General features: G+C 38.7%; 2 protein-coding genes across 4 annotated transcripts in view; one reads left to right on the forward strand and one right to left on the reverse strand.

Annotated features, from left to right (window-relative positions):
• Positions 1-4,473, reverse strand: part of HLCS (holocarboxylase synthetase) — a 120,397-nt gene extending 115,924 nt beyond the window's left edge. For 2 of the 3 annotated variants that reach the window (XM_065862283.2, XM_071810966.1), the window contains exon 1: positions 3,215-3,480. In XM_065862283.2, coding sequence (XP_065718355.1) covers positions 3,215-3,445 — 231 coding nt within the window. In that variant the 5' untranslated portion in view covers positions 3,446-3,480. Of the gene's footprint in view, positions 1-3,214; positions 3,481-3,806 lie in introns of those variants that run through there. The other variant, XM_071810961.1, reaches the window with a different exon arrangement.
• A 3,121-nt stretch (positions 4,474-7,594) lies between these two features.
• RIPPLY3 (ripply transcriptional repressor 3) lies at positions 7,595-16,200 on the forward strand. The gene is made up of 4 exons (XM_065851033.2): positions 7,595-9,512; positions 10,664-10,733; positions 14,030-14,097; positions 15,349-16,200. The coding sequence occupies exons 1-4, from the start codon at positions 9,406-9,408 to the stop codon at positions 15,494-15,496; spliced, it is 393 nt and encodes a 130-aa protein (XP_065707105.2). The 5' UTR covers positions 7,595-9,405; the 3' UTR covers positions 15,497-16,200.
• Positions 16,201-21,473: the final 5,273 nt, after the last annotated feature.

The following is a 21,473-nucleotide window of genomic DNA, read 5'->3' on the forward strand; positions in this document are numbered from 1 at the left end:
ATTTGTAACTGGAGACATCCCTCATTCAACCTGACTCTCCTCTCCCATTCACACTGCACTTCCCCCTGCCTTTTCCTTCCCTCCCTCCTTCCTTCCTTCCTTCCCTCCTTCTTCTCCCCTGACTACACAAACCCCTAGCCCAGTTGCTTCAGTTGTGGTGGCTGACGGGCACTGTCTGCTACTGAGTAGGGACTGAGAAAGCAGCCACAATACCCAGTCTGGCTGGCCAGTCACTACAGCCCCTCTAACTGGACAGTAGTCCAGGTGGCATTCATTCTAGTTGGGTAACAATCCTCCAGGAAACATACAGCCCAACTGCAAAGTCATATACGCTGCCTCTATGCTCATCTGTCAAAAGACCAACCAAGCTGTGAGCCACAAGTGACCCAAGAGCGATATATTACACAGGTCTAATTTTTAGACCTAATTTACAAAGTTCCAGGATTTCCTTTGTATGACAGTTATATTTTGTGGACATGTACAACTCATGGACAAATTCTTTAAAAGGTATTTTAAAAACATTTTTAAATTATCTGAAGTAAAAGGAGAGGGTACTCTCTTTTTTTTATATATATATTGAGTCTTCATGCATTTGCATTGAAATTACTCATACAGTATGTAACTTTAAGTTTAAAGTTGAAATAAATCATTCAAACTAAATTTGTCCATAAGGCAGCCTATACACTTAGCAGACTATTGGACAAACTTTTCCTTCATTAAATTATAAAAATGGTTCCTTCACTTGTCCTCACAAATGAGCAAATAAAGCTCAATAGCCAGAATCAATAAAACAAAGGACAGTTTTAAGAACCTCAAAGATTCTAAATAATCTGTTCCCATACAATATTATTCCAACTTTCACGTAGTCATTCCTCCAGCATATTGCATTGAACTTAATTTTTCTGACATATTTTAAAAGTGGCAAACAGAAACAGATATTTTTCCTACTAGTATACTAGAAACACATGCTTTGCACACCATCTGTAATTTTATGTGGAATCATAAGAGAATTTCCCTACAGCACACTAAATGTGGACATCACATCTAAAATGAAACTGCACAATATTAAGTCTATGGGAGTGCCTTGCCAATCCAACCACCTTACTGAGCACAAAAGCTGCAAGAGTAAACATTGCTGCCTTCCACAGGAAAGTGAACTGAACTCATGAAGCTTTATATTATCTTAAGCATGCAATTTGACTAAAGATCAAACAAAAAAACCCAAAACTTGACAGGTTACGATTTATTACTTGCTGGTATCTTATCTGAAGGAAGTCAGTGAGCACAGTCCAGAGGCAGTTATACCTATCTGGAATGCAAAGTAGATCAGCTAGCTTCCTAGAAGCCAAAAAGGCGTGCTAGTTTACTTTTTTTGCTTCACAGATGACGCAGAGAGCTCCAGAGTGATGCTGCCCCTATCTTTAATGCAGCCAGGTCCAGAGCCTTTATATGCCACATTACTGAGGTGCAGCATGGCAGGCACGTTCCACAGGAATCCTCAGAGACAAATGGAACTAGTACATATTTTTTAGAGACAAATACATTTTTAATAAGAGCATTGACTTTATGCCAAACTTCAAGTCAAGCCACAGTTCCCTAGAGGGCTTCCCAACTCCCAAAAAACACAAACTGACAAGCTTTGTCAGTCTGCATGAGTAACATTGCAGACAGAAAAAAAATGTGATACTTGTGCAAGGACCCAGAAGAAGCTATTTCAGAAAGCGGCAGAAGTGGAGCAAACAACAACACAAATTAGTTGAAATATGATGAATAAAACAACAATCCAGGGTAATTTAGGCAAAACTCCTCTAAATACATGGACAATTATTTGGTTTTGCTTTTAAGAGCTTTATTGAAATGTGAATTAAGTATTTAGTTTTCCTGTGAGAGATTCTGAGATTGTCATAATCACTTTTAAGTATGAAATAATCTGCTCATTAGATAGCAAAAAGACTATTTTTAAACAAATTCCATTAGAATTTGTGATCTTATTTTCACTGCACTGAAAACATACTCTTTACCCGCTCAACTGATGAAAAGCTTCTCTGTTTCTTGAAGAGTAGCACTTAGCCAACGACATCCTTCACAAATACATTTCAGTAACACCCATTTAAGTAAAACATGTCACAACTTAAATAATTTCCACAAACACGCATATAAACATCAGCAAAAAGGAGAGATCAAAAATATTCTTATCCACAACAATTCTGATATTTAGTGACAAGTTTAGATAAATCAAACATTAACTAATTCAGTGGACTGGGCGCGGGGATGCCAGAGAAGTTCCACTTCTAAACCTGAAAGTCAGAAGCAAGCTTACTCTCAGCTTTACTTCAGGAGATGGCAAGCAAAGTTTGAGGCACATCCTCACCCCACTCTCCTCTCTCACTGTCCATTTACGCAAAAGCGATTTTCACAGGTCTTGTTTTTTCTGTCATTTTCCTCACTTGAAATAACGTTTTGTGTCGGAAGAGGCACACAGTCCTTGATTCAGACTCCGTGACAGATTCAGCTAAGTTCTAAATCTCTGACTCAATTCTTGAATGCACAAACATGGCCAATATTTTTAGACTAAAGCCTTTTAGGTGCTAAAAGTATGCCAATAATATGGAAATACTAACAAGTTCTCCTAAGTGCTCCTATTGCCGTAGCTCTACTTGCCCAGCTGCACTTTACACACAGTAAAAAACATTCCTCAGCCCATTCCTTAAGCCAACAATCTGTAGTAGTGAAGACAGGTAACTACAACGCTACTATGATTTTCTACCAAGGCAGCTACCTGGGTCTTACCTAAGCCCTACCCTTAACAAGCAGAGTTGTGACAGGCCTAGGACGCTACACCAGCTGTTTCTTAGTCACGAGTCCCGACCCGCCACTGGCACACACGCCGTCACGCACCCAAAGCGAAAGAGCGGCCCCGAGCCCCGCAACTGCTGCTCCCCGTTCCCTCCGGCCTCCGCCCCCTCAGCCCGCGACCGCCGCCGGGGAAGGCGCCGTGTGGCCCCCGCTCCCCCCGCTGCCCTCTCGCCGCGGGGGGCGCGACCGGACACCGCGGGGGGATGGGGCGGCCGCGCATCGCCGCCGGCGCCCGGCGCGGAAGGCGGCGGGACGTTGCCACGGTAACACGGGAGGCCGCTCCCGGCCACGGCTGCTTCCCCGCCCGCTGGGCGCGGCCGCCTTGCCAGGCCTCAGCCCTCAGGGCTCGGGGCGGTACCTGCGTCTCGTCCGTGAAAAAGACTTTGTTCCCTATCCTGAGGCAGACTCGGTCCTCGGGCGGCACCTGCCTGCGCGGCTGACAAGCCAGGGGCGCCGGGGGCCCGGCGCAGCGACAGAAGGTGAAGGAGCAGCGGGAGCGGTGCAGGCGGCGCACGGTGCGGCGGATGAGTGCGGCCGAGCGAGGCCCCCAGCGCGCCCATAGGTAGAGGTAGCAGAGCGTGATCAGCATGGCGCGCGCGCCCCGCCCCGCCCCGCGCCGCGCCACGCCCCCCGCCCAGCCTCCCCAGCAGCCTCCCCAGCGGCCTCCCCGACGGCCAGCAGCGGCCCGGCGGCCGCGGGGGGGAGACCCCGCCCCGCACCGCACCAAAGAGAAAGGGGCTTGCCGGTTGGGCGAACCGGCCGGCCGCTCTGATTGGCTGGCGGCCTCGCGCGCTCGGCGCCTCGCCCCTTTTAAATGCCGGCGGGGCCTGCGGAGGTGTCCTGCGCTCCGCTCACTGCTGGTGGAAGCTGCACCTGCTGCTGCGGAAAATACAAAATTCCGCGTTGAAATGACGTGTAGAGGTAACCAAAAATCATCTAAAAGGGCCAACCTGCGGACTTCTCTCTTCATGACCTGTTAGCTGTCTCCTGGCTCTGCCGTGAGGGGCAGTGAGGAGGAGTGGTCTGTGTCCTCCCACCCCGGGCACCATGGTCTGAGTTCTCAGAGCATCCAGCAGCTTCTGCTTTCCAGAGCCAACGCCATCCTGGTAGACAATGGTTTGAATGAATGTAGCAGTCCAGTGTCATGATCACGAGTGACCTGCCCTTCAGCTCTTTATGTCACACACGGCGCCATCTACGGCATGGGTGCAACACAGCAAACTGAGGTCATGTTCCCACTGTAGGGACAAGTTTGCTGTCCCATCAGCTGCATTTGCCCTTGCTGCTGTGGGTCACAGAAAACTACCAAATAGGCAGAACAGGGAGAGACAAAATATTCATCACTTGTTTCCATGCAGCAACGGGGAAGGATCTCCCTCAGAAATGGCTCCACACTGGCGCTTGACTTTATTTCAGGGTCCATGGTATCCTGGAGAAGCAGTATCCCCTCCAACATAGAACCAGTTGCCAGGTCCCACACGGGTTCCAGGATAGCCACAAGAGGGCAAAGCGGGCATGAGCAGATCCATTTGATTTCAGTTGATTTGCTGGATTCACAGAACAAGAAATATGAAGTCAGGGCTCAGCAGGGCTGGTCATTGAAGCTGGAGTGAAGAGCAGCCTGTTGGGGAATAAAACCATAGGATTTGCATGTGCCATCTGTGCTGTAAACATAAGTTGCTCCTACAGAGACACCACAGAGGTAACAAGTTATCCTTTACTCCTCTGGTACCTCTGTGCACTAAAGTTGTTAAATAATTTCTGTACTTTATGTGGAAGGTACTCACAACATTGAACTCTGTGAAAAGAACACATATATAAGTCTGATCCTAGCAGATATTCAGTGGGTGAATGAAAATAGAACAAAAATGCAACAAGAAAAATGCAAGAAGGCTACAAGAAATAAGCCAATATGAACATTGAAGTTGCAGCTGACTGATACACGACAATAATTTCCTGAACAGGGCATGAAGCCACATTCTTTTATATTATTGTGAACTCAAGGACTTATGTGTGTTTGGAAATTTACTAAAATAGCTGTTCTAAAAGAACAATTTCCTAAATGGAACCCCAGCAACAATATGCTGGCACTATAGATAAACAAGGAACAAATTGGCCTTGCACATTTTGGAGCAGGTATCAATATGAAAAAAACACCAACAGTACTATGACAGACATTTTTACTTCTTCAAATCTGGACACACAGCAGAAGCTTATCCAAAATGGTAGGAATCACTGGCATAATTTTGATTTCTACAATCCGTGGCACAAACAGGTGACAATCTTCTTTGGAGGGCCAAATAATTTAAATAATTCTCCATCTCAAGCTTAAGAAATACCAGCCTTGTGCTTCTGTTATAGCCTGTGCATATTCTAGACAGAGAGGAACAAAACCTCCAGTGGTCCTAACTTGGCATTATACACTGTTCCTTTATGTGACTTTTATCTTATGCAGGAAGTCAAAATACTTACACAGGCACATCAAAAGAAAGAAAACAGGCAAAGCATGCAACCTCTAAAGAAAGCTCTCAGCTTTGGAATTCACTTTCTCTGTGATAGTTCAACAGTGCATGTATTGCTGACCTTCAGAGCACACCACAAACACAACTGTTTATATAACCTTTGCACAATGAAGAACACACTTTGCTTAATCCTGTATTGGCATCAAATGCCATCAACTATATTATGAGCCTTTTTGTTTTTAAGGTTCCCTTACCCTGGAAATGTTTATAAAGAGAAAACTGAATCAAAACTTCATGATGCAACAGAATATAAAGCAGAACAATATACAGGCAAAAATATTCACCATTTTAAGACAAGTTTCTACATATCTTGGCACATTCTCAATTGGAATAATTCGAGGCTATAAATTTGCTGTAGGTTTTCTGGTTTCTATTATAGTGTAGCTTACACCTAATCATGACAAGCTCTGAGTAAAAGATTAACAATTTTAGGCTGGGAAACATTCTTCCTTATTATTGTGAAGCCAAGGCCTTGTATGCACCAGGAAATTTACTAAAATAGGTATTCTGAAATAGCTATGTCAGTCAGTTCCTCTTTAGAGGAGGATGGAAGGAAGTCTTGGAAAGGAACAGTGAGTAATATTAGCCCTCAGACTTCGCAGAACCCTTGGGTATTTATCATAGAGAAAAGATCACAGAAACATGTAGTGAGATGATGAACACACACGCACAGAGACATGAAATTGTTTAAAGAGAATTTGAAAAACCCTGAAGAAAGTGAATATGTTAAATTTTGATTTTCTGCCCACAAGCTTGGAGAATCCTATTCACCCTGCAATGGGAGAAAAAGGGCAGCTTCAGTCTAGGGCGGGTAGATCTCTCTCCCTTAGCTCTTTGGATGGTCCACGTGGGAAGGGTCCCAAAAGAGGCCGCTCAGAACTGGTAGCCAACTCTACCATGTAACCTCAGCAGAGATGGGTGTCTCTTTTCGACTTTAAAGCAACATTATGAGACTGGCCTTGCTGTGCTTTGTGAATGGCTTGGTTTCCTCCTCACTCTAAAAGCTTTTCCATCCATTTGAGGAGCTTTGCACACTGTTAGAGGCTACAAATGCTTATGTCATGTTGTTTAATACCAGATATTATTCAAAACTATAAATGCTGCAGAGCTATCCTGTTTCATTTACTATACCAATTTATACTGAGCACTCTTTATTCTTGCAGATGCACAAGTGCTTTCATGAGAAAACTGAGTAAACCAGATTTCCAACAAAGATAAAAAACCTCTTCCAATTAACACAGAATAATTAGCTTATGGCTTATCTCTCTGTAAAAGTCAGAGTCAAGTCTGTCAAAGTTATTTTCAGGTAGTATCACAAGTCCGAAAAATACTCCTGGTTTCTGGGAAAAGTGGATGAGCATCTCTAACAGATTCAGTGTTTTCTGATTCTGTGAAGTGTTCTTCACCAAATATAGCACATTGCATAAAAATTAAGCGTATTCTAAAAAGAAATATAGTTCTTTAAATTAGACAGCTATGACTGGACTAACTGCTGCCTTTACTTTTTGGGGGGGTTGTTGTTGTTTTTTTGTTGTTTTTCTGTGGTTTTGTTTTTTAGAAACTAGAGATCATACATTGTTACAGCTGCCATTATTTTACTGGGATAAATAATTTTCCACAGATCTGCAACCTGAATATAGCTACAGATTTCCATTAAAATACCAGTTAAAGTCGTGTGCTTCAATTAATTAGTACAATAATGTAATACTAACGTACATCTTTTCTACAGCGTTATTATGTTAGATTACATTATTGCTTCCTAACAAAAATTTGTTTTTTAATAATTTTGTAATACATTTCGTCTTGCAAGGCTTTATCAACAGATGTATTTGATGGCAACTTTTCATCTTTGGGAGAACTCTACTTCAGTACTTTAGGCTTTGGTCCTGCACTAATATCCATGTTGGCAAATTCTGTCCAGACTTACAAACCAATTATCCTCACATACAGATCTGATTGCAAGACCAGAACCATATACAGCTATTGTGTAATGCATACTTCCCCTTCAACTATCAAATTAAATTAGGTCTAAATAAAACTAAGCTGATGAAATTATACATGTGTGTTTAAAACTGTAATTCAGCAAGGTATCTAATTACAATTTAGATTACTTAAGAAGTTTGCCATTTTTTCTCAGGACCCATGCTGCTATTTAACATATACTTTGCTATTTTAATATTATTAACTATATTCTTCATTCTAATAATTGCATTGATTTTGATACATAAATGTTTCAAAGTTGTTAGACTATGTTTTCTTGAGACTGTGCACATATTTTCTTCTCTGAGATAAAGTATTATTTACTTAGTTACAAATTTACAAATATTACACCGCATTTAAACATGTGAGAGAGTAGATTTAGACTGTGGATCCTGTATTGCATATTGTCAGTGCTTCCCAAAACAGCATTTAATGGCTTTGGCCTTTCAGTTTAAACCATGTCTATTCGTCACAGGAAGGAAGGATGTTCTAAAGAACAGGAAAAATTAATACAAGAATTGGACCTCAACAAATTTAAATCTGGAAACTGTTGCTGAAAACTACTTCAAAAACCTCAGAAACGCTGTTACACTATTACTTTTGCCAGCCCTGGAAGCCCCAAGTTGCTAACACAATCATCAATGCATCTATGTAGGCAAACCTGTGCTTAGCTCCACCCTGTTGGAAGAAACATTTAATTTTAAGCAAAATCAGCCTAATGCACAAAACCCCACCTGTGCAAAGGTATACAATGTCTTTTAATACAGAACATTTTCAAAGGGAAAGGGACGTCTCTCAAGGGAATGTATCTGGTGGTCTTTATTTGGGAATGCAGCCCCTTCTTACTGACAGGACACTTGCTACCTGAGGCTGGATCAGAACTTGGAAAAGGGCCACAAGGTTTACCTTGGAGGGATCTGACTCCCACAAAGGATTTTCAGTGTCCGCTCAAACTGACTGTTTGGATCATTTCTTCAGCTAATTCAGCTAGAAGGGACCTCATTCATCCTAAATAATCAATGGACACTCTGTGTTCAATAAACTGAACCATTTTTCTCTCTCTGGGAAGAGAGAGAAAGCAACTATATGAGGGAGCTGAAACCGTTCCATTTCATGTCAAGGTGTAAACAGTACTGATGAAAAGATAATTCAGCTTTCAGTTATTATAATTCTCATGCAGCTCTGCAGCAGCTGGGAAATGAAGGAAACAAAATGAAATGTAGCAATGAACTGCAACAATGAAAATCAGATAATGTCACCCCTCGGGTAATAAATTGTTCTTTTACAGTGTAACAGGCTATGAGGAATGCACGCTACAAATGCAAATAGTGAGAAGAGAGCTTGGAAGGAGTCAATTTCTATTGAGTCTTTGTAGGCTTATAGCATATATTGCATACTTTGAATTAAAAGATTCCTCAAAGCAATGGCAGTCATAACCCTTATTCTTTAATAGACAAAGTAATCTTTCTTGCTGTAAGCTTTCTTCTCCATCCATCAAATAGCAATCAAGTTAAAGGAACATCCCTAAAGTCTTGAGGAGGTCACTAGGCCTATCTTTTAAATCCTCCCATCTTCACTGATTTTTGGTATCTTTTTTAAAGTTAGGACATAGAAAACACTCCAGTAATTTAAAAAAAAAAAAAAAAAATTCCATTTGAGTCTCTATTGCACTTTTTTAGGGCAGGATGTGGATGAGTTTTCCCAAAACATGCAAAAAGAGGATTGATATAATTTAAAGCAAATACAGAGTATGTGAAACAATGACAGAAAGATAAAGGGTATGGGTTATTTTCCATGTGATTTGCTAACTAAACTTAACAAAAAAAGCCTCTGTTTCCCTAGTAGCACTGACCCCAGGACAGCCTGCCAGCCTGGGAGCCCTATCTTTGAACTGTAGTCAAAAGAAATCTCATTAAGGACGGTCCTCTCCTTTCACCTGAGGCCGTGTTTGTTTTCCGTAAGTATTCTTTGGGAGCTGAGATAAAGGAGGGGCTGAAAGGCGCCTGTAAGCGCCCAGCCCGCCACAGCCTTGAGACCCCCAAACGCCATGGAGGCCGCAGCTCCGGCTCTCTCGCTCCGGGCCCCAGCGGTTCCCACCGTCCAGCGCTCCCGGCGGCAGCGGCGGCCGCCCCGGCAGAGGGAGCGCCCGCAGAGGTAAGTGAGGCGGGCGCGGGGGGCTCCTTTCGGCAGCCTTCCTTTCAAAGCTCCGGCTCAGTTATCATTTCAATGCAACCATTTCAGCATTGCATAAACAACGGAGAAAAATTTCCGACTTCAGAAGTAAAAGGGCAAAAGATGTTTCTGAAAGCGTTTCACTTGGAACAGGTGCTTTAATTTATTTTGCCAATGTATTATCCTTTTCAGCCAATTATTTCAGAACTTACTTGTAAATGGAAGTAAATGAAAACTAAGGTTGCGATAACTGATTTATTATTTTTTAAGTTTATTTAGCTTTCCTATCTGAAAGCACTTTTCCATTTCCTGAACTGTACGGACCTGTGTCACAGCAGCAGAGATGGAAAGTGCCCCGTTTCCCAAAAATAAGACAGTCTTATATTAATTTTTGCTACAAAGGTGTCTTTTTTTTTTTTTTTTTTAACATGTGTAGTTGCCTAGACACTATCTAAATGGACTTTTTTTAAAATGAACTGTAACTAGGGGTTATTTTTGTAGAAGGGCTTATATTTGAGGGTACTCAAAAATCCTGAAAAATGCTAGGGTTTATTTTCAGGGTAGGTCTTATTTTTGGGGAAACAGGGTACTGTTAAAAAGAGCATCTGTAATTGGAGTCCCCCCCCCACATCAGACAAAAGGCAGATGTAGCATGCAGCGCTGCATACACTAATTAGATCAAATTGCCCATGTCAGTTTAATGCTGGAGTTGCTTACTCAATAAATAACCAGCCACTCAGTGATGACATGGAATCTGTATTTAGATATACTCTCAGAGGGGGAGGGTTACTTTTTATTTTGTAGCAGTGCTGTATTAAAAAGAAAAAAAAAAATCAGTATTAATTACATCATCATTTGGAGTTCAACGTAGTCACTTTGAGTTGTGCAATCCTAAAGGGAAATTACACCCTAGTTAAAAATGTGCAAGTGATTGCCTATTTTTTTTAATCAGATTGTAGACAGAAGGCAGACTAATATTGCCATAGAAATCAGAATTACCAAATCAGAATGTGTTGGAAAAAAAAAAATTGTATTTCAAAAGATACCAGAAGAATCTAACAAATGGAGCTGTACTGTACACATATTACCACAAGGAATTAACTGTGGGAATGTTGTTCCATTTAATCTTTCAGCAGCCCTGCTTTATGGAGGCCCTGGATGCTCACAGCAAGAGATGGTGAAATGACAGAGAATCAACAAATGGTGAGAGTAAATAAAGGAGAAAGTAATCCTTACAGAAAACAGGTGCAGAAATTGAAGCTATTTGAACACAGGAAGTGACACATGGTCATCTATTCATTTGTTCTTTCAAGCTTTTCTCTAGTGTTAGAAAATATGGTTGAAATTACAGTGTTCTGTACATTATAATGGTTAAGAGTATCTCTGGTTTTGTATCAGATATAGAATCATTATAAGTTCTTAAAGAGCTGCCAAAAGCACTGTTTATTCAAAACAACTCTTATTTTAACAGTAGTGTTTACTTGCCTAATTATGAAAATAGTAATAACCTCAGTTTGAAATTTCCAGGCCCAGTCTGTATGTGATACTTTTTACATAGGAGGACTTTGAGTGAAAATTACTTTCAAATAAAATAAAATAAACCCACAACACCCAAATCCCATATACTTTTAGGTGGACAGTTTTGGGAGGGATGTTGCTATAGATAAACTAGCTAAGAAATCAACAGAAAATTGGATTTTAAAGTAGCTCTTACTGCCAAGTGCCTTTGAAAGGCATCATGATTACTAGTTTTACCTACTCAAGTAGGAAGATTACTTAGGCTCAAAGAACAAAAATGAAGAGATATTGAAGCACGCTCAACATTGATCCCAACACTGTGAACTTCAAAGAATGTATTGAAATGGTGCTGCTCACACTTAGTTTTAAGCACCTGTGTTAGTTTTTGCAGCATTGGACCCACAGTTACATCTTCAACTCTTTTACCAAAGGCTCAACAGATTAAGAGAACTCCTCTCCTTAGTGCAAGTCTTTAAAGACTCACAATTTCTACTGCAACACCTTTTTACCTTGTATTTTTTGTCTGCTGAAGGTGGAAGTTGTAACTGTACAGATCTGAGGGACTGCCACGCTCCACCTGGCAGGTGCCCTGGGAAGAACATCCTCTCCAGTGGTGTTCCAAGCTCTGCCAGAAGCACCTGTAAATGTGCTAAGGATGAGAGGAGTCTTATTCTCACGCTTACAGTGCTGATGTGATTTATCACTGAGGTTGTGCTTTTGTAGGATTTTTTTTTTTCAACCAATTCAGAAGATTTCATTCACACTTGGGCTTATGCCCACTTGTGTGAGAAAAACCAACCACATATGAAGTTTTCCACATTCATGCTAACAGCTTGGCATTTTTTCAAGCCAACTATAACTGAAACAGTTGAGTTTGATTTTTTTAACATTTCTCCTTCTTGCCAGAAGCTTCTCAGATCCTTCTCAGCCATCCCTTATAGCCCACTCACACTGCTTCAGCATCCAAGATACCTCTGTAGCTTGGGACTTAATGAAGGCTGAAGGAGAACTTTAGGACCCCTTTCATGTGCTTTTTAACAGGGTCACAACAACTGAGGAAAGATGCTTGTATACTTTGTGTGGTGCAGAGCTGGAAGATGTGCTCACACCCCACAGCTCTGGAAGGCAAGAGGTATCTTCTTCAGCAAAACTACTGAGGCTTCCAGCAGAAAGCCTTCAATGATGTTTTTGCTACTTAGTTGCATGCTGGCTGCTTTTATTTTCTGCAGTGTATACATGCAAATGCCAGTGCTTTACAGATCGGTAGACACTCCAAACACTAGAGAGTGGAGCAAATGTAAGTTTCAATATCCTCTGTGTAATGGTAAAAATGCCAGGAATATACATATAAGAATCTAACCTGGGAAATCGAAAGACACAGAGTAGAGCACTAAAAAATAAAAGTAAAAAAATTTAATAATTTTACCTCAATTGCCAAGAACATGTGTTGCAATACACCCTATAGTTACCTATACATAATATGTTTTTCTTTGTATGCTTTTCCTCCCTATCACCCCTAAATTCATCCCTATTTATGCCCAAATAAAAGCCATTACAAGTAATTTGAAGTTACTGTTGCCATATCTACAGCAGAATACAAACAAACATTGAACATTTTCTGCTGTATACAAACATCTGAGGGAGGTTTTGCAATTAATTTGCTTTCATCAGAATTGCTTTTCAGAAATGCCGTATTATAGTCTGTAAAGAAAAAGCATATAATGTGTTTAATCAAGATATACAATTACATACATAATTATTTTAAAAAAATGTATTCTAAAAATAAGACAGCAGAAAATACAGGTCAATAAAGATAAAAAATACTATTTTAATGTAAATATGAAAGGAGCAAAATGACATATGGCATTTAACACAGATATTATGATCACATCTATCATGTTCAGCCACATTAGGAGTCTGTAGTACTAGGTACTGTGTAAACAAAGAAAATGACTCTCCTGATTAAAGACAAAAAAAAAAACCCTCAACAAAACCCTAAGACCCTGAAGACAAATCATTTTGGCTATATTTGGGTACGAGAAAAATAGGTCAATGTAAAAGGTAGAGAGAGAATTCTACAGGACCTCTTGCTCAGTCTGTAGCCCAAGGGCTTTTTTGGGGCTCACCAAAATATCCATGCTGAAGCCTGTTTCCTCAGAATTATAGATCAATTCTTCTGACAGTGGCAAAAGTAATGCCTGTTTGTAGCAGAGTGAATGGTTTCTAGCTTCTGTTCACTAGACATTCTAGTATAGCAAAGATACATCTTCCTATTTCGTGCACCACCAAGTTTATAGCAAGAGGAGGAAAAAAAAGTCGTCTTTTTTAAGATATGGTAGAGAATACATGCCTGCAGGATGAAGTTATACAGCTCAGTGACTTCGGGATATGCTTTCAGGTTTACATTCCAGGTTTATACTCTTGAAGGGATTTAGTAATGTTAACATTTGCAAATTATTTTTTATTGTGAACTTAATTTGAAGGAATTTATTCTGTGCTAAATTAATTTTGATATTTGAAATATATTTTTGCTACCTACTTTGTTATATCAAAATGCTCTTTTCTACCACTGTTCGCAAAGAAATATAAGATGCCAGTTGTCTCTTGATTTTACTGTTTGCACTCTCAACGTGCTTGTATGATCTTTCATTACAATTAAGCTTGCCAGCTTGAACATTCCAATTCCAAACTACTGGTTAGTGTAGTTAAAGAGGTATTTTATAAAACCCTAGCCTCTCAATCTTTTAAACTGATTGAAAATCCTTTTTTCTTCCACTCACTGAACTTCTGTTTGGTGATGTTATTAGCTTATCAGTCTCTATAGATATTGTATACGAACTTAAGCAAAATGTACAATACTTCATGGCTTTATGGCTCATAAACTGTACAAGCTAAAATTCTTTGTTAAATGTGCAACTAGAAGGAAAAAGTGAAATCTTAGCTTTTAGTATATTCTAAATAATAAATATGTCTCTTTACAGTCAGAACTGGATGGTCAAATAACAAATTTTAGATCGAAAGGAGCCCTGGGGTTTCAACATCCTGTGAGGTGAGTTAAATCCTATCACTTGATACAGGAAAAGTGATACCTTCCAAGATAAGACATATTTCTTCTCAGGACAAGTACCAGTTTGCCTCTAGAGTATCTCTTTTTATTAATGCAGTTTAACTATTCACCAGACTCTCTAGATCTTTCTCTCTCCACAAGAAAATATGCCCAGGCTAAACAGAACCTGAAACAATATGCTAATAATGAAATCAGAAAAAAAGTAATACTAAAAGAAACTATGTTCTTCTCCTCATCTAATTCTTATTTACATTCATTAATATGATAAAAACCCTCAAAGCCCAAATAATTCATATGAGTAGCTGCTGATGGAACGTGATTTGTTACAGATCTGTGTCCTAAGGCTGCCTAAATTCGCTCCTGAATAAAAGTTGAACTCCAGGTAAAGCTTTTCCTATGCTGGGGGGATTTATAAGGGTTTTCACCAACATTTGGATTCTTTAAGGCTCAATGACATAAAATCTCCTGATTTGGACTTTTGTTTAGAGGTGGAAAATTCATTAAACATCCCTCTTCTTTACAAACACTTGTTTTTATAGCAGTTGTTGTAGCTTAAATCCTGTGTGACCTTTATCACTGTCAAACTTAATTGAAAACTGGCCAAAGAGGAACCAAGAGGAAGAAATATACATATGCACACAAAATCAAAAAGAAATACATATATACACAGACCACATAAGTTTTGATTTAGTGGGAAAGCTGGTGAAAACCTGTAATATAAATTAAGAGTTTATTATTATTATTTCAAAACAAAACAATATGAATTTTGAAATAAATCTCTCTAAGCATACACCTCCTTCACTACCTGGAAACACAAAAATCACATTAAGATCGACATCTGTGCAACAGGCAACCCATCCCAATCTTAACCTGGTGCTTTAATTCCAGAATCCCAGAACATTCCTCAAACTTCCCCCAGTTGCACGTGACACTTTGACTCTGAACTGTGCTAAAAAACAAAGCAAACCAAAGTATCTCAAGCACCCATCATTACCCTGACAACATTTTATCAGGATGGGAACTTAGATAAATCCAACACCTAATACGCCCAAAGCAACTGAGGTAACTTAAAATCAACCATACTTTTTAGTTAGCAACTTTTATTTCAGAAGACAAGAAACCCCAGTATTTTTCTCTGTTGAAAGATAAAAATAGGTTTTAATACTCAATCTAGCTTAGCTGTGAAAGTGTTGCATAATTTTACTTTTTCTCTTAAAAATATTTTCTTATTAGACTTTATTTGCCCAAGTCCAAATCCCAAAAGTTTCTTAATAACATTGGAGAGAAGGTTCTGGCAAGTTTTCCGGTACAAGCTACAATTCATTTCTACAATGACGATGCCGACTCTGAGGAAGATGAAGAAGAAATCAGTTCAGCCTAATAAGGAACAGTGGTCAGCCTTGACAAAGACAATATAAAAGTCAAGAGATAAAAAAGCAACTGTAACAAATGTATGGACAAACATCTGACTGAAAAAAGAAATACATCAAAGATCATAAGAACACTATTTTTAACTATCTTAACAAGAAGAATGAGTCAATGCAACCAGAAACTAAGAGGAAATCCTTTTGTGTTTTGAGAGACTTTTAAATAAAACCCTGAAGACAAACAAAAGATGATAATGTTGAGAGAGTTTAAGTAACATGGATTAAGAACATTGGGAGTACTGTACTTAGTTACTAACTTTTTTTTTACATTGCAGTCCTGATAAAATGAAAATAGGATTGATTATGGGGCAAAATAATATACTGTACAGCCCTGAAATAACCCAAAGACTTTCAAACAACATTTGTAAGAATTCAAGTAAGGAATGATTTAAAATGCAAAGACCATTGCTTATTAGCTCCGTGGTGCATATCTATTCTGATATAAATGCTGTACACCAAACTGACCTCATCCATTTCAAGAGAGATTCCAGTATAAACCTCTGTCAAGACAAGTTCTAAACAACAATTGTGGTATTTTCTGGGGTCCTGTCATTCTGTTATTATCAGATTTCCCCCCTCTAATCAGAAAAGTGCCTTTTTGTCAATAAAGAAAAAGCCTTGATTAAAAACTATGATTTAATTTAATGACAAATTAAAACGTGCATTTTGTGCTACCTTTGTTTTTGTCTTCACCGCAATATTCAAATCTTATTTATACAGCTTGGTGTGCTTGAATAGATTTTAATATAACTGACCTACTGCTGATTCCTGTCTAGTGGGGTTTGGATGTATCCCTTACTACTTTGATACTTCTTTTACATTTATGTTCAGGAAGACCTAGGTTAGTAATTTTCATAAGCATCTTCATGTGATGTACAATGTAGACACATCTGTTCCAACACTGTTATTCCACTAGCAAAAACTGCTTTTTCAGTATAGTTTATTTTATTCAGAGAATTGGAATAATCTCTTTGCTTGACCTTTTTGTTTGTATAAATTGTGTATGCTTGGAGAGTTTGCCAGTACTTGTCTTGTTATGCCAGCATTTTTTAATTGACTCAAGAACTAACTATTTAGCCCCACAATGCTTCAGAACTATTATGCTTCAGGAATCTTATCTCTAATCAAAACTGTCGTAGTTTCCCCAGAGACAAGGTAAAGGCAGAATCCAAGATTCTTGGCCTTATCTACACTACTGTTGGTGGTGTACATAAGGTCATACAGTTGTAAGAGCCACTTAAAGTGTGTGTCAGATCTTCCTCTTAGTACAATGTACTGTCAAAGAAAGTAATAGTGTTATAAATTGCAAGTCTAGCAAATTAGGATTCCAAATGAATGAACATATAAGAACGGAGGAATTTTTTTTTAAATCTCCATTTACAAAGTAAAAAGTGAATCTATTAATTTAATCTACAGGAGACAGCACCCTATAATTTACAGAATTATACATACTAGTCAAAATTGTAAACCCTGGTGTGACACATGAAAAAATTCAGCTTTTATATTTCACTCATTCATCATTTCCACCTCTTCACTCCCCAACATACAGAGCTAGAATACAGACATTTTAAAGGTCTTTCACTTCTCTCACAAGATATCCTAAAATCATTTATGCTCCAGCTTCATCATTATTCATGGTCAATTTATTGTACACTATGCCTCCACTTCTTCCTTGCAAGAAGCTCTAGTCTCCATCAATGCTGAGCTGAGTTCACTCCCAACATTCAGAGTTCTGCCCTCGTCTCAAGTCCTGAGCAGGGCTTTTTCTCACCTTTTAAGACACCACTGCGTGTATCCATGCTGCCGTTTTAATCTGTGCTATGACACAAACCAACCTTCACTTCAATTCTTAAGTGAAGTGTGTTCTTTAAGGCAGTAGAACAGACACTGTTATTAGAAAAACATACTTAGATAATGGATGACAGTCTTACTAAAGTCTGTTAGAAATATCAAAACAAATCATCTTACACAGCTGCTGAGGTCTGACAACATGGTATCAGCATAAACTGATTCCATTTCTCAGTCTCTGCTACATGTTCCATTTTGTTTCCCCTGTACTGTCAAATTCCATTTTGACATTAAGGTAATATTACTGTACCATTTACCGCATTGGTAGTATTTAACTACAGTCATTAGAGGAAGCCAAAACTGTATTATCCTTTTCCCATCAAGCCATCTTCCTTTTTTTTTTTTTTTGCAAATGACTGCTTTTTATGTTACAAGGTCAACATACCCTTATTTGTACACTTAAGTAAAAAATGACTTGCGATCCCTTACCAGTTTGTTAATAATTAAGGGAAGAAAAAGTGAACTAATATAGGATCTCTGTTATTCAACTGCAGTTAACTTTCAGTTTTCAGTTCTGGTCTGTCATGTAATCTGCAACTTGACCTGGCTAAGTTTTCAGTGACCTTAGAATCATCCATCATTTATAGGAAATAGATAACAAAGCATCCCCAAATAATGAGTTTATTGTGACCTTACTACTTCAAAGCAAGACTAGAAACATAGTGTTTTACAGATTAAATTGTTGGCTCAGGATCTCTGTTCCACAGAACTTCCCTTACTATAACAGTTCAACAGCTGTAACATTTCCAGTAAATGCCGCCTTTCCATTCACATAGTCTAAAACTATGACAGTAAAAGACAAGTTAATGTTTTACTGGTACATGAATGCTGGAGAGATATCTAGACAGTGTCTACAATTTTATATTTCTCCTGCATATGCTCACATGAAAAAACAAAATATGTTCATAAAACAGTCTTGAATTCTACTTCTAAGCTCTTTTAAGACAAGCTCCTGAAGGATGTATATATCCAAGGCAAGCATATCTTGCCATGACATTAAAGTTTGCTGGGCATTCTTTCTAATACAATGCAGTAATAATTTGGATTAAAAGAAAAAGAACTGTCACTGAAATGATGTTTTTTTCTAAGTTGCATTTATACTGAGTAACAGCAGTAGCAGGACTAAATTGCCACAACTGCAAAAAGGCAGTCTTCACAATAGCAGTCTTATGAGCTCTAGAGACAAAATCCATCCAATTCAGTGAAACATCTACCATTTGATTACACTCCATATAATAATGATTTCCAGACTGGATTAATCTATCAGCTGCTTTTAGCAGGAGGCTGAGAATTAAGTTGGTACATAAACTGCACATCATACCAACAAAATTCACTTTGGCAATCTCTCTCTAAGGAAACTGACAGAAATAGACTAAATGCTTCCAAAACTTTCATCTCAGAATACCATTCAATTCATTAACAGAGGGAGAGAGACAAAAAACTCCATTCACCTTGGTTTTAGAGCTGACTGGAAATCTAACAGTGCAGCAGCAAGCAGGACTTTGCACTAAACATTTTAGCCATTCAGATTCAAGTGCCACTTGAAAAGATACATTATGGAACAAAATATCCATACACAAAAGTATTTATGAAGTATTCTGTTGTAAGTTAGAAATACTTCACCATTCACACCCACAAATGAAACTGAGGTCCACAGAAATTGCCTGCTAAAGAGATCAAATATTCAAAAAGCCTTTATCAAAAGAGCTTTAGAGGCGAGTTTCTCATTGTACCTGTAGGCGAGTGCTTTCACATGAATGTAATTAAGAGAAACATTATATTAGGGCAAAGATCTTATAGTTTCCTATCACTCTTATTAAAAAAAAAAAAAAATTGCTGCAGGTATAGCCAAGGCATTGGTTTGTTACCCTCTCCTGGGACAGAAACCTGGAGCAGGGGAGAAGAGGAAGACGACTTGGGCACTACTTAAAATGTCTCACCATTACCTTCATTCTCACATTTAATTTTTGTCAGAGATGGAAAGTTTACTTTTTCTACAGTTATGATCTATTCTCTTCATTAAGGTATTTTTTCAGTCTAACTTTACCTGATTTAACTTACAGCAGCTTAAGGCCCACTAAGAATGACCAAACCTACTAGTGTTTACAACCATTTTTAATGTTTATAGACCACTGAGCACAAAGGCGTTCCAATGAACAACAGGAGTACCAGAAAGAGATCTACAATATGGAACTAAAACATACATACATTTTCCCTCCTCCTACTCTCAGAAAAGCTTCAGGCACACGACCTGTATTGCAGGCAGTATGAGCCCTTCCAATTCAGGCCAATTTTTTACTTTACAGAAATGCTGCCTGCAGCAATGTTATAAATATTTAATATTACAGCTTTCTGAAAGGGTCTTTGATTGTACTTACTGATATCTGAACTTTTGCCATAAAAAAAGTAGACTAATATAATTTGTTACTCACCTTTTAGCCCATTCTCCAGCTCCAATCACAAGCAGTGGCTATTTTAAAGACCATAAAATCAAGCTGACAGCATTCTACAATATGCTCAAAATATTTTTAAGATGCCCTGTCCACTTCAGAATGCTTTAGGTAACAGCAAAGTGTACCTGTGTATCTCCAGGAGAAAGACAATTCCATTTTACTACTGCTGAAATGAGTTTCTTCATTCAACATTGCTTCCTTCAAGGACATCACTTCCATGCCCACAAACTGTAAGAACATTTGAGATTCTGTGTTTCTTTTACCTGCCTTATTTCAGCCATCCAATCTGTAGGAGCAGTAACAAAAACATACACACAATTGTGCCAGCTTTTTACTCATATGTGCTTGCATATTTTACTCCACATGCTTTATACCTTTCAACGTCACAAAACAGCATTTACCTTTTCTACTATAGCTCCCTGTTGATCTCAAAGTGGCAAAAGACTTCTATTAATGCTTACAATAAAGATGAAATTATGTGGATACACAGACAATTTAGCTCTTCTGCTACTTCATATGCCTACAGTCTGTATTTGCGCTGAAGCCTCCAAGCTTATGGCATTCAACACAGTGCAATGCAAAAGACCAAAATCCAAGATAGCTTCCCTTTCTAATCTAATCATTCCTGTGACTCCATTCACAAAGTTTCTCTTTCACTACTTCTCAGCTTCAACATCACAAACACATCATCTGTGTTGTTACTATCCTTCCCTTTACACCCAAGATGGAGAGAGATGTACCCTACCACCTTTACAGAAATTCGGCAACCACAGCTCTGTTTTTTCTTTGGTATACAATCTTTTCACTTGAAACAGTACAACTTTGGGTCTTTTCTTTTTTATGACATGTTTACATCTGCATTCATATAAATACCACTTGAAGGGGGAATCTGTTTTACAAGATTAAGTTTATAGCGACATGTGTAAAATACCATCAGTCTCTAACATGATACAACTGCAAAAGAATCCTAGAAGGTGCATTAAAAAACATGGCTGAAATTTCATCATATGACTTATTTCAGCAGGGACAACACAGCCAGTCTAACTCCACAGGCTGAGCTATAACAATACACCATCAGTAAGTCAGAAAGGTGAAAATAGGGGCAAATTTAGGTTTTTGCCTTTATTTATTTATTCTTCCTCAGTCTCATAGAGGTATGGATACTTGATACCCCATCTTTGAAGGTGTATGTTTTGTAAAGAAAAGCACTACTAGCAACACAGTTCAATCATTTCTGTTTTTTTCCTGATAATATCTAAGGCAAAAATCTATATAAAACCCACTAAATACCTATAGCTATAAGTGGTTATACATTTACAACAGGCAGAATCTCTCTTCGCTTTGCTGGTCGTTGCATTTCTTTCCCTTAATCACAGTCATAGGCAAGAGCATGGAATGATGGATCCTGAATGCCTGCAATTCCCTACAATACATTTATTAGCCAGTATACACTGTTGCCTGGTTTTATTTTGATCACCAAGGCAGTTTCAAACATTAATGACAAACATTACTCCTAAGTTGAAGGAAAGGTCACTACAGTGTCTTTGAAGTACCGCTACACACTAATGACAGAAAAGCAAAGATTGAGTTTCATGCCTGCAAGTTTTACTTAAACAAATGGCCCCAGTTT

Source organism: Patagioenas fasciata, chromosome 1 (genome assembly GCF_037038585.1).
Source record: "Patagioenas fasciata isolate bPatFas1 chromosome 1, bPatFas1.hap1, whole genome shotgun sequence".
NCBI lineage: Eukaryota > Metazoa > Chordata > Aves > Columbiformes > Columbidae > Patagioenas > Patagioenas fasciata.

Excerpts from the sequence above, each read along its gene's own strand:
- RIPPLY3 (XM_065851033.2), top strand. The coding sequence starts at position 9,406 with ATGGAGGCCGCAGCTCCGGCTCTCTCGCTCCGGGCCCCAGCGGTTCCC. Across the intron at positions 10,734-14,029 it reads TGACAGAGAATCAACAAATG|TCAGAACTGGATGGTCAAAT; the intron begins GTGAGAGTAAAT and ends GTCTCTTTACAG. Across the intron at positions 14,098-15,348 it reads GGGTTTCAACATCCTGTGAG|ACTTTATTTGCCCAAGTCCA; the intron begins GTGAGTTAAATC and ends TTTTCTTATTAG.